The sequence below is a fragment of the Lipophrys pholis genome, assembly GCF_963383615.2.
Source record: "Lipophrys pholis genome assembly, chromosome: 20".
Classification (NCBI taxonomy): domain Eukaryota; kingdom Metazoa; phylum Chordata; class Actinopteri; order Blenniiformes; family Blenniidae; genus Lipophrys; species Lipophrys pholis.
The window spans coordinates 7,534,409-7,547,232 of record NC_137648.1 but is presented as its reverse complement, the minus strand read 5'-3'; the positions used below and the strand labels follow the sequence as shown (position 1 = coordinate 7,547,232).

The 12,824-nt window shown below is 40.8% G+C and overlaps 1 protein-coding gene across 1 annotated transcript in view; it reads left to right on the top strand.

Annotated features, from left to right (window-relative positions):
• Window positions 1–8,020, top strand: part of cntnap2a (contactin associated protein 2a) — a 327,533-nt gene extending 319,513 nt beyond the window's left edge. The window contains exons 24-26 of the mRNA XM_080489327.1: window positions 1,593–1,877; window positions 4,284–4,355; window positions 4,904–8,020. Coding sequence (XP_080345453.1) covers window positions 1,593–1,877; window positions 4,284–4,355; window positions 4,904–5,103 — 557 coding nt within the window. The 3' untranslated portion in view covers window positions 5,104–8,020. The remainder of the gene's footprint in view (window positions 1–1,592; window positions 1,878–4,283; window positions 4,356–4,903) is intronic.
• Window positions 8,021–12,824: the final 4,804 nt, after the last annotated feature.

Below are 12,824 nucleotides of genomic sequence, written 5' to 3'. Positions count from 1 at the left end.
AGCTAAGCTGCAGTTCACGTACACCTACACATGTTTACCAACAGCAGTAGTATATCATCCCGAAGCCAGTGAAGGAGCTTATGAAAACAAAACCAACCACTGCGCCCAGAGTGTCTGTGTAATGGTTGTTTTCACTTCACTTACAGAAACAGTGAACCTCATATACTGTGTACTTGTCTGGAGGAGGTCTGGTCAGATGATGAACACGGGGAAGACTCACATATACTGCTTATCTGTATTTCTGGCTGCATAATCAATAACACACACAAACACACGCACACACACGCACACACACACACACACACACACACACACACACACACACACATACACACACACACACACATATTTGACCCACCAAAATAACATAAAGGCATAGAATTACATTATAGACCACATCCAGATACCCAAATCCCCATCAAGGAACGTAACAGGGTTCATTAGATAAACACACACACACACACACACACACACACACACACACACAGCTGTCCAGTTATTCCGGTTATAATCCAGATATTTTTCTGCAGGATTGTCTCCTGATGAGCGTTCATATTGAAACATAATCTATTTAGCAGCTGTTGAATACAGTGCATTTTAGATTAGTCCAAGTTCATGTGAGGATGGTGAGTTTCTGATGATGTTTGTTTTATGCACGATGACTAAAATATAAATGTTAATGAGGGTTTTGATTCAATGTTTGATTCAAGCACTAAGTTTTTCTGATTTGAATGTTTCGGACCACAGGAGGGTATTATAGTTAGCACTGTTGCATCACAGAGAGATAGCCACCAGCTCATGTCTGTGCTCGGTGACTCTTGTGTGCATGCTCTCCCACTGAGTGTGGCCGTTATCTTGGGAGATCCAGAGTCCTCCCTCAGACCAAAAACATGCAATTGAAATTAATAAGGGACTCTAAATGGCTCATATTGTCTGTGCTTGTCTGTCTGTCTGTGTTTGATGATTGGCAAAGTGTTAAGACTTGTACCATCCCTTCATCCATAGTCAGCTGTGATCAGCAACAGAATGTTTTCCAGTAGCACAGCCGTTTCAGTTTATGTGAAATCATATTAATGTAGATTGGATCCAGCAGTAAAGGTCATTTAACAAATAAAAAGGAACACGCGGCATTTGTCACGGCAATTGATTTTGTAAATGATAAAATTATTTAATGCACTGTGACCTTTGATTATCCTTGGGTAAATATTTTGATGATAAACTGAACATATAGTGTATTTGAACTCACTTTCAAAAGTGGAGCATATACTGTATATCCATCACACTAAGATACACCATGAAACCTTCTTACGGTGGTCTTAAATCGTTTCTTAAATAGAGGAGGAGGCAATAACTCATTATTCAAGCTGTAATTTGTCATTAGATGTCAGTGTCAGTTTCTGTTTCACGTTTTGACTCTTTTTGAATATGGGTTTAATTTGTGCGTCACAAAAAGTCATTGTGATAGTGTGAAACAGGTTCTGTGCATTAAGAAAAAACGAATGTGTGTTCATGCCATCATCCTCAAAAACTGCACTTTCACCACAAGGCCTCCAATAACCCAACCGCCTCTGCTATTCTGTGTCTTCCCTCAGAAACTGGACACATAGATCCGGTCCTCATCGAGCGGTACAACACGCCAGGCTTCGTCGGGTGTCTGTCGCGGGTCGAGTTCAACGGAATCGCCCCTCTAAAGTCTGCACTAAGAACAACAACACCGGCTCAGGCCACGCCAACAGCCGGTCTGCCAGAAAAACAGCCTGCTGCTGCTGCGCCTGTGTCCTACCAGGGCAAACTGGTGGAGTCCAACTGTGGGGCGTCACCTCTTACCATCCCACCAATGTCTGCTGCAACAGATCCCTGGCATCTGGACAACACAGGTGGGTAATACCCCAGGTATACTCAAGATGTCAGAAACGTCAGGCCCTTCTGCTTCCTTCCTGAAAAAATGTAAATACACCAAATGTTATCATGTAAACTGAAGGGACGAAGCCTACGCTCAAATTCTGCAAACTGTGAAACCTCTGTTTCTGTTTGATATGTCATCATTTCTTTGTTTTATTCCTTTGTATTGTCTCCCATAGCATCAGTCTATTTTCTATTTGTTTATCTTATGTGGGAGTTTGTTTGGTGTTTGTGTTTTTAGTGCTGTAAACATTACTGAAATATTTCCCTTACGCGTGATATGATTATGTAAATGTTTCCAATTTCTTTCTGGACCTAATGGAATCCCCTGTACCGCCACAGTGGTGCTCTATGGGGCAGTGGTGATTCTGGAGGCCTTTTTTATTGCGTTGAAATTGTTATCATGTTTAAGAAATGACTGGAACTTTGCCATTTTCCATTACCCTACAAAACAAATGTGAATTTGAACATCCTTATGAACACTCTATCAGGCTGTGAAGTTTAAACTACACATGGTTAATGGAATCCCAAAAGGTTCTAAGAACTCTCAACGTGCCCTTCAAATGTATTGGCAGGAATTGAGTTGCTCGAATAAGGAACTTTATTGCACTCTTGGTCTGCTCTTCTGTAGTAGTCGGTCTGCTTCAAGCTTCAGTGTGTTAAGTGTTCCGAGATGATGTTCTTGACTGTGACGAATGGTTATGGGGCAAGTGGCAATAAGTAGGTAGGTAGGTAGGTAGGTAGGTGGGCTCATCTTCCCATTCCATCTCACCATGTCTATGAGCTAAAGTGTCCTTGGATGGGACTGACACTGGGATTACTCTCAGTGCTGGTCCAGCAACTCGAATAGCAGCTAGTGACCAGCTCGGGTAATTTCTTTTGACATTTATCATCGGCAAGGCATCATTTCCTGCAAAACTGCTGCTCAATTTTCTGCCGGTCAGCCACTCTCAAAGTGGTGATAGTCGTGCATGGAAATCCTTGTAGATCAGCAGTTTCCGATAAACTCAGGCAATCTCCAGCAAAATCACCATGACCTTTTGTACTAATGCTCAGTTTGCACTCCAGCAGATCCCACTGGACATGCACTCATCCACTGGTTTGCAGTTTCCCAACTGGGTGATTAAACGTAAGCTTTAACCAGCTGTGCAACAAGGATACCTATTATTGTGGCCACTTGATCGAAACAGGCGAACACTGTCTGCCTTTGTTTCAGACTTGTACAAATACACACATCTACATGCACACAACCAACATCAGTGTTCTTGTGTCTATTGTTACATTCAACAGCAGCGTTTAGTATTCCGAGGATCATTACGCTGGAAGCAGCTGTCTTCCCCAGGCTCTGTGCCAACCGAGCCTCTGGGAACACTGAGCCCTCTGAGATTGATCCTGATCATCGATTTGGTCTCCAGGTTCAAACTCACAGTCAGCTCTCCAGCAGCCGTACACTTGACTGGATTAATATTTACCTCAGGTTTTCTATACATAGAGCTGATCTATAATTTATCCAGGACTCTTTCCAGCTCTCATGTTTAATGATCGTCGTCTGGTTTTCAATTGATTTTTTTTTTTCCTTCTTTATCTTTGATTCTCATCTTCATTTCCTTCTGCCCCCCCCCCCCCCATTTTTGACCTTGCCTCCCATGTTTTCAGACATAGCACGTTTTGGCCATTGAATTAAAGCACATGCAGGCAGCCAACAGACCATAATGACTCTAATTGCCCTCCTGCCCTCTTTTGCTTTCCATTTTCACTGCCTCCGCCTTTGAATCTTACTCATGCTCTTGACTTCCCAGGAGAACTGTGGGTAAATCAGTCAGTGGCTGAAACAGCTGACAGCTCATCTCAGACAGCGGTTTTGTGTGTCAACATCTCATCTGTGCTTCTTTTACCGCTGAGTAACAGAAATCAAATTCGCAGGATTTTCGTCTTTCTTTCACCGTCATTTGTTTTCCACTTTTGTGCATCCGCAGAGAATCAGAGCGATTAAACAATGAGTGTTGACAGCGACGTACTGCGGGCAGACGGAGGCAGAAGATGTCATTTAACCTCTTAACCTGTGATGAATGCTCAGTATTACACATGAACCCATGAACCGATACGTTATAATAAACTCCCCTGCTATGTCGCTAAGACTGATTAACAATTGCCAAGGACATATTGGAAGATATTGAAAATCTTTAAGATACATTAAATAACCACAGTTTATGCATGTAATGTATTGTGACTGTGCTAAAGGAAATACATTTACTTTTCTTAGTATTCTCCTAACATTAAAAGTAATTTGTCCATCTCATTGGTGTTTTTATATTGATAGATTAATCCAGCTGCTCTCATAGAATAAATAATTTCAGCCTTATTTTCGATTTTTCTTTCAGATGCCGAATTCCCCTTCAATGAGGAGAGAGTCATTCCTGATGGAGTCAACAGGGACTCGGCCATCATTGGAGGTGCAAATGTCATCATTAAAAAAGAGCTGCTTATAAAAGATGAACTGTTGCCTGTTTACCATATATAGAAGAAATAACTTAGTCTGCCAGTGTTGAAGATTTTTAGAAGTGTGGGTTTCGACTCAAGCTCTTGATGGGTGTCTCCACTGCTTCTTACTACCCAATGTTGACAAGAAACTAAACAAATGTAGAGAATAATATTTATAAAGAAATGGAAAATGATTTAATAGATCATCAAAACTATTAAGATTTTCCAGATAGTAAAATAACATAGTCCCATCTATGTACAAGCTAAATGTGTACTTCCTGGATGTATGGTATTGTTAAATTCAGTAACTTAATATTTTGTAATTATCTGAGATACTTTCCATTTATATTTTTGGACATTCATTTTAAGTTCTGTGTGTAATACAGTTTTGGTGAAATGTAAATGTCAATTTGGGACTGTAAATCTTATCTCAACTTATCCTTATTCTATTTAATAGTATCTCATCTGAGTGATCATTCAAGCTGCATGCACAATAACGCAATGTCTGTTTCTGATGCAGGCATTATTGCAGTGGTGATCTTCACCATTTTGTGTACCCTGGTGTTCCTGATCCGCTACATGTTCCGTCACAAAGGCACCTACCACACCAACGAGGCGAAGGGCAGCGGGGAGTCGGCCGGCGAGTCGGCAGACACGGCCATCATCGGCACCGACAACCCAGAGACCATCGACGAATCAAAGAAGGAGTGGTTCATCTAACAGTCGCCATTAAGACTCTGAGAGAGGAAGCAGTGTGTCAAAGCATCAGTTGCCACGGGGATGGATGGGGGTTAGTTAAATGACTGATCAATATTGGCTATTTAATAGGACAATAATCTCCCAGAGAAGGAGGGGATGTGATGTGGGAAAGACATGTACAGAAATCTTTTTTTTTTTGGTTTCTTTCTTTGTGTTTTCTTTTGTTTTTTTATATATCCAGAGTATTAGAATGAGGAGAGGGGCATTTATTCAGTGGAGCACAGCTATAAGAGACTGTACATGTATATACTAACCGGCTTGTCCTTCTTTGTATCGTGCTTGGGAGTTTTCAGGAGTCCTTTGAATACTGTATATGACAAATAATTATACTTACTGGGTCGTGTGATAGCAAAGATTTATTACCAGTCCCTGTTGCATTTTGATTTTATATTTTAACAAAAATCTTATATCAAAAATGATCAAATCAACATGCCAAGCTTTTTTCTTTTGTCCAAGCTGTAGATGCACCAGTCTGTCAGCACTCATATCCGTCGAATGACGTGCTGCGTGTCTCGTGGTAACGTAGGGTGGAATACAGATGCCAAAAGTCACTTTGTAAATATAATAGTTTGTGTTAATTTCTCCTTTTCTCAAAAGATTTATCCAGAGTCAAATACATAAGCACTAATTAGAAAGAAATCATATCTATATGAGAGCGATATCATATTTCTGTCCATAACATTATTTATATGTGAAATACAGAGTTTTATGTTTAAATCTTATGACATTGGATTGTAGGAGACGTCTCTTTCGGTTGAAGGGCAGAGAAGGGTTTCTCAGAGCGTGACGGGGAAGTCATGACACTCCATGGTAGGTTTAACTCAGCACGGCGGCTTACTTTGAATTCAGAATGGGTGAAACCGTGAGCCTTTACTCATTCAGAAGCGTTTGTTTCGTTGCCAAACACTTGAGTCTTATGTCTGATTTTTGAGTTTTTATTTTCTTTGTCATAACTTTACATCTAAGAGAGACTTTAGGCTGTAGATGTACAGATTTTGCATGCAGCTGTGTGTATATGTTTGGATCAAATACTGGACAAGACGAAATCAGAAAATGTGGCTGACATCAGTAAGTATGCATGTGTGTGTGCGCGTGCATGCATCTATGTATACGTATTTGTTAAAGTAATCGAAGCAGCATTAAACAAAAAATAAATACTTTCTTAACAGGGGTCTGCAACTAGAGGAGCACATGCAGCTGTTTAGCCTCTCTAATCGGCTGTATGTGGTTTTCAAGGAATTACTTCCTTCAAAGTCTGTTATCTTGTATTTAAAAGGAACATGTGACACTTGAAAAGAAGAGTGTTTAGGACGCACCATATCTTATTACGATGTGACCTGCATGGGATCATTTCTGTGCCGGTAATAACAGGTACATTCCCTGCGGGGATACGTAAAAATCCCTCAAAAAAGTAAGCTTCAGAGGAAATACCAGAGCTGAATTCATGCTTAAATACTCATTTGACAATGATGATTATTCACCTTTTTGTTTGATATGCAAAAACAATCTCAGACAATAAACAGGTAAAAACAGTAATGAAATATCAGCAGATCCTAATGATCATTCTTCCCTCTCCATAAATGAAACAGAAACCTAAGATCATGAGAGGCTGGAGCAGATTCTACATTCACTCAAGTTTGAAGTCGTAGATCAAGCTCAAATGTATATAGACGAAGATGAAATCCGATCAGCCAGTAGGACATCACACATGCACAGAGTGAACATGCAAATTCAAGAAGGCTTGAGCGTACTACACCACCATGCCACCTGTAGGGGATATACAGCATAACTAGTGGGCAACAAGTTTAATGTTCAATTTGTTTTAATGGCCAGATGAGGAGTGTTTTTTTGTGCAGGGATAAACGTGGTTGTGGAGGTTGCAGACCCCTGACCTCGGACCAGGTTAAGGAAATAATTGGCTTGTTCATCCACTGTGCCTTCAGAGTATGGAGCCACCTCGCCTTGCCCCGCGCTACTTAAACTTTGAACAACTACTGTACTGCTGCTGCATGAACTCTCTCTTAGGTGTTTTAATGTGTCCTGATTTAAATGGTGCTGTGTTCAGTTCCACGCAATCTTCAAAGCTTGATTATGAAATGTAAGTTAACTTCTGTAATGTCAAAGAAGGAAGACTTTCAGGAGCACAGCAGAGGAGGACTGTGTGCAGCGGGACGAGCAGCATGCACTTCAACAGGAAAGAATACACACCTACCTTCTGTTATGCACACACAAACGTGCTTGTCTGAAAAAGCATGAGTCAGTCGTTCAGTTACAAGAACATTGCATAGAATGAGGAGGCAGCTGCTTCGCAAGCGCCGAACCAAGCTTCACTTCGACAGTGCCATCGTTACCCAACATGCATTAACAATATGGACACGTTTGTGTTTTCTCGCCATGTTCTTCCTCTCAAGTTATGTTTACCCGTTGATCCTATCATAGCATTTACAGTCAGCGCAGTGAGTTACAGTTGAAACCAGCTGCCAATGTTGTGTTTGACTTTTTTGTATGTCTGTCTGTTCAGATTATTTCCATGGCACTCTCCCGTGAATGACTTTGTGCATCATCGTCACCACCTTGTGGACGTGTGCTGACTATCCTTCACTAGATTTTCAGGCAGCTGGTATACACAGCCTGCTTTCTACTGAGGCCTCAAAGAAGACGTGTTCTGTTCTCTTATCACATCCTTCAAGTCAAATTAGTACAAATTTTTTGTTTCTCAAAATGAATCTATAAACATGCAAACAAACCCTTGATATTTGGTTTGAACATACCTGATATGATGAGAGGAGATAATCAGTGTTGACAGACAAGACCATAACCCATATGTTTTGCTTTCAGTTCTATTGAGTTGAATAAAGAGTGTTTGATCTTTAATATCATTTTTTTTCAATGCATCTCATTGATTTTTAACACAGGAAAATGATGTACAGTGAGGGCCAACTACTATTGGGTATTGACATATTTTGCTATAAGCTGTTCACCAAAACATATTCAAGATTCAGTTATATAATTAATATGGACTTAAAGTGCCAACAGTCGGCTTTAATTCAAATTGGAGGAATGGTTCAGCTTAATATGAAGCTGTCTTTTTTTTTTTTTTTATTCAAGGGACCAAAAGTAATTGGACTATAAACACAGCATCTTTTTCATAGGCTGTACCCTTGTTAAACATCATCAATTCAGCAGGTAAATGGCTGACAGTCGCAGGAACCTTAACATCGTGAGCACATTTGGTGACGACAAACTTAAGCTCCCTAACAACCAATCACTGTGGAAGCCAGGCAAGTTGCAATTTCTAAAATGTAAATTCATCCTGAAAGTCCACACTTCAATCGCATCTCAATTGTTTGATATAAAATCCAATCTGGTGGCATTAGGAGCCCAAATCCTGAAATTTGTCAAACAGTTTGTCAAAGATGGGGGTGAAGACTTTCATGGGATCTTCTAATAATCAAGAAGAAAGGCTGAGTCGGTCCATCAAACCATGCAACCACCTTCTATGCCACCTATCCTGTTCAGTATACTGTGAGTGAGAGCAGAAAACACTCTGGACTGGTGGCCAGTCTACCACAAGACTGAGTCTGTGGAAAATATAACATTTTTTTCAGTGAAAGAAAGGAGTGTACTTTAAAAGGTCAAAAGCTGCCCTCTTGTGGCCAGATTGTGCATCTGTATCAAATTCACTACGTAATAGTCCTGGAATAATAGTTGTGTTTTTCAGCTGATGAAACAAATGACCAGAATGCAATATAGTAAAAAAAAAAAAAAAAAGTCGCTTTGTTGTTGTTGAGTGGATCCTTTAAAGATATACAGATAAAATGATGTAAACCTAAACAGGCCCTGACACACACCATCCCACAGAAATGCACATTTCAAGAAGCATTTCAAAGACACAGCTTGTCAGGTGGCAAAAGGGTTCAAATATTCAGTGACAATGGATGCTTGGGATGTTGTTGCTCTCAGACAGTACTGAGAGGATATTCTACTGGATGTCACTGCATGGTCTCAGGAACACTTCTGACCAGACTGAAGAAATGGTGAGTTGTTGTTTTTTTTTTAATAATTATTTTCTATTGGAAATAGAGTTTGTGTTCATGATATTTGCAATCTTTTCATCTTCCACGGTTGTTTACTCCGGTCTAATGTGCGGTGAAGTTGAGAGGTGGACTGCCTACAAAACTTCAGTGGGCTGGAGGAGGCCGAGGCTTATTACCCAGTAGGAGAATCAATTTTCAGTTTTACCTGCATTTCCCAATTGGCCCAACAAAAAATAAGGGTGTGATAGGAGACTGATGTTCAATTCTCAACCAAGGCCTAGCTTTTTCTGTTTTCCCCTATAGAAAGTGTATATATAAAGGAAAGACTGAAGTACATAAATCTCTGGTTAGGGAGTCAATGCGACTCGCAGAAAACAAAGGCAGATGAAACGCACCCAATGATCTCTGCTTTTAATCCAAATACTAAAAAATATATAACTAAATTTCATTTTAAAAATGTGCCAGTAACACAAAATGAAGCATTATTAAATCTAAACTTAAATGGACACTGGAAGCACTCAATGATATCGATTTGTTAAAACCCTATCCAAAAAGAATTGTTCTATTGATTTTATTTCAATCAACAATCACATAAAGTTCCACCTTTGCATACATATACCAAAAATACATCACATTCAAGATTATAAGTAATCAATGATCTACTTAGAAGTAAAGATTCATACAAAAATCCAATCTATTTATGCTCGACCTAAATTAAGAGAAATGTGAAACAAATTGAACCAAAAAACAAAGTGCACGTAAAATATATATATATATATATATATATTTTACGTGCACTTTACGTGCACTTTACGTGCATATATATATATGTCAGTTTGGCTGTGAAGAGAATCTTAGAGTTCTACCGAGTAACACCAATATTTTTATTATTCCACAAAGGTCGATCTGATACAATCTTAAATTAACTGAAAGAATACTGAAGAACTATCAGGACCTGCCAGCAGGTATGACTGTGAAGGTTCGGGGGAGAATCTTGATTTAGATTAATTCAGAACAAACAGAAAGAACTCAGTTGAAAACAACTTTTGGGCTTTAAATCTTAAATCTTCTTTGAAACACCATAGAGAAATATAAAACAATATAACAACCCAGAACAATTCAATTCAATTTAGTTCAACTTTATTGATACTGTATAGCACCAAATACAACACAGTCCTTTCTAGATGCTTTGAACAGAGAAAAGAGAAAGACCCAACAAATCCACATGAGCAAGCAGATTTATTTTGTGACTGTGGAAAGGAAAAACTCCCTCGAAGGCTTTTCCACCGTAAAGAACCAACTACTAGTTTGGAACCAGGGCCAGACTTAGCGCCAGCCCTTTGTCTTTCCACTGCCAAAGCCCCGGGCCAAACAGGGGCTAAACTGGTGCCATGCTGGCCCCACTTCGTTGCTGGGCCAGAGCGGAGCCAGACCGGGGCCCGTCACGTCATCAGCTGGGGGCGGAGTTATCGCTGGAGTTATTGCTAACTACAAGGCGGAAGCGAGGTTGAACCGGCTTTCTGAAAACTACAGCGAACACAGAGCCCCGGAGTGGTTATAGAGAACAAAAATGTAAATAGTGCGTGGGAACAATATAATAAGTCGCTCTCTGAAGTCAATAATATGAGGGAACAAGAAGATTTAATCCGCTCCTCCGCTCTCAGTCAGCTACGGTCAGATATAAGTTAGAAGTAGTTTTCCATTGTGGGTTTTTTTCAGGCTTTTCATGGTAACGTCATTGTAACTGACTTCACGTCCAGGTCTTGTTTCGCGTTCTGACCGCAGGCATTGCACTCCGCTACGAGACGCTCCAATATTATTTTCTAACCCACAGAACTTCTTTAAAATTAATACTTTTGGTTCATCAGCAACTAAAATACAAACTACATACTACTGTATTCTATCATTCTACACCTCCATTCTTCTCTGATGTTGAAGCATTTTATTCACACACACCCAGAAATAAGTGCAAGGAGCAGAAATTCACAATGTCGTGCTGAAATTCTGGCTCTTTGGTCTGCATCCGAGGTTCAGGCCAGACTAAATGGAGCGATCCCGACTAAACCGATGAAAACAGTCTGTCTCCTGGTTCTTGAGCGCTGTCAGAGGCGAAAATCGGTGAAATCTGTGACGTATCACGTTTTGGAGTGACGCAATGACGTGGCTCTCGCTTGGCTCGGTGGAAAAAGAACCGGTTCTTTGGCGGTACTCATTTAAGAACTGGCTCTGGCACCGGCCCCGAACTAGCTCCTGGTTCTTTTTGGTGGAAAAGCCCTACAGGAACAAACCTTTGCAGAAACCAGACTCAGGGGTGGCGGCTTTCTGCTGACCGGTTGGGGTGAGGGGATAGAGGAGAAGAAACTAGGATAAGATACACAGAGAGATAGATTGGGGGGGATAGATACAAACATCAGCGATGCAAATGTATCGACACCTTCAGTGTGCATCGGTGCAATTTACGGGTGAAATCGAGATGCATCGGTCACTACGTGCCTGCATAGGTAAAATCCACGCCTACCCTTCCCTTGTGTATTTAAGCCCCTCTTCCGTTTGTCTCAGGGCTCGTTCGTCATTGTAGTTGGTCTCGTGACCCCAGCCTCTTTCCCTTGTGTTTTCTCCGGACTTCTTCGTCGTTTATGACCTTCTGCCTGGACTTTGACCATTCGCCTCTGGATCTTCCCTTGGGTTTTGTATGCCTTGGTTTAAATAAACTGTCGATAATCAGATCTGAGTCTGAGTCTGAGTTTGGGTTCACCACGATCCTCATAATGCCAGAGGATCAATGAATCGCTAATGCATCGTATCGCAGGTAGTGTATCGAATCGTTGTCAGTGATGGAGATTCACGTCCCCAGTTGCCACAGCTATGGACGGAACTGTTGATTCCTGAAGACACAGGGGAAGAAATACAGTCAGAAATAAAGACACTTCGACACACAAAGAGGTTTACCAACTCGGAGAGGATGAACTGACCGGTTACAAAGGCTGTGCTCTGTAAACACATGTTAAACATACTGCTGTTACTAATTTATGCAAACGAGTGGAGGACATATCATCAGTCTGAGTCGAGTTAAAACTTCTCCCTTCCAGCTTGTAAAGATTCACTAGCATCAAAGTGTGTGAGTGAATCCGTAAAAGCAAGAAGGTTGGAAAATGCTGCAAAACTGGAGCAGGTTTTCCTGTATTCGTGAGCAGGTGTCATTTAGCATTGGTATAATGTTCAGATTGCTCTTGTTTCTCTCGGTAAATTTCGGCTTGTTGGGGTTACCAGTTTGGACAAAAAACAAAGAAAAACTATTTGAATTGAGAGGTTGTCAGGTCAATGATTCGGGACTGATTGAAGTTAGTTTAACAGTACAGTAATAGTAGTAAACTAATGCTGCAATTAAAAAGCCACTTCCCACCATAACAAGACAAAACATGATCAGACTAATCTTCAGATTGCTTCGATCTGCCCAACAAGTGGCAGCCATGGCTTTCCTAAAGGACACTGAATCGAACACACCTGATAGCGATCCTCTCATTGATGACGGCCTGCCGCGTCGCCTTAGCATCCGGACTCAGTGTCTCCAATATGCTGTCAATTAAATTGTCCATCGCCAGGCATGGCTTCTGACACAAGATGACCGTTCGACAGAGGGGACAG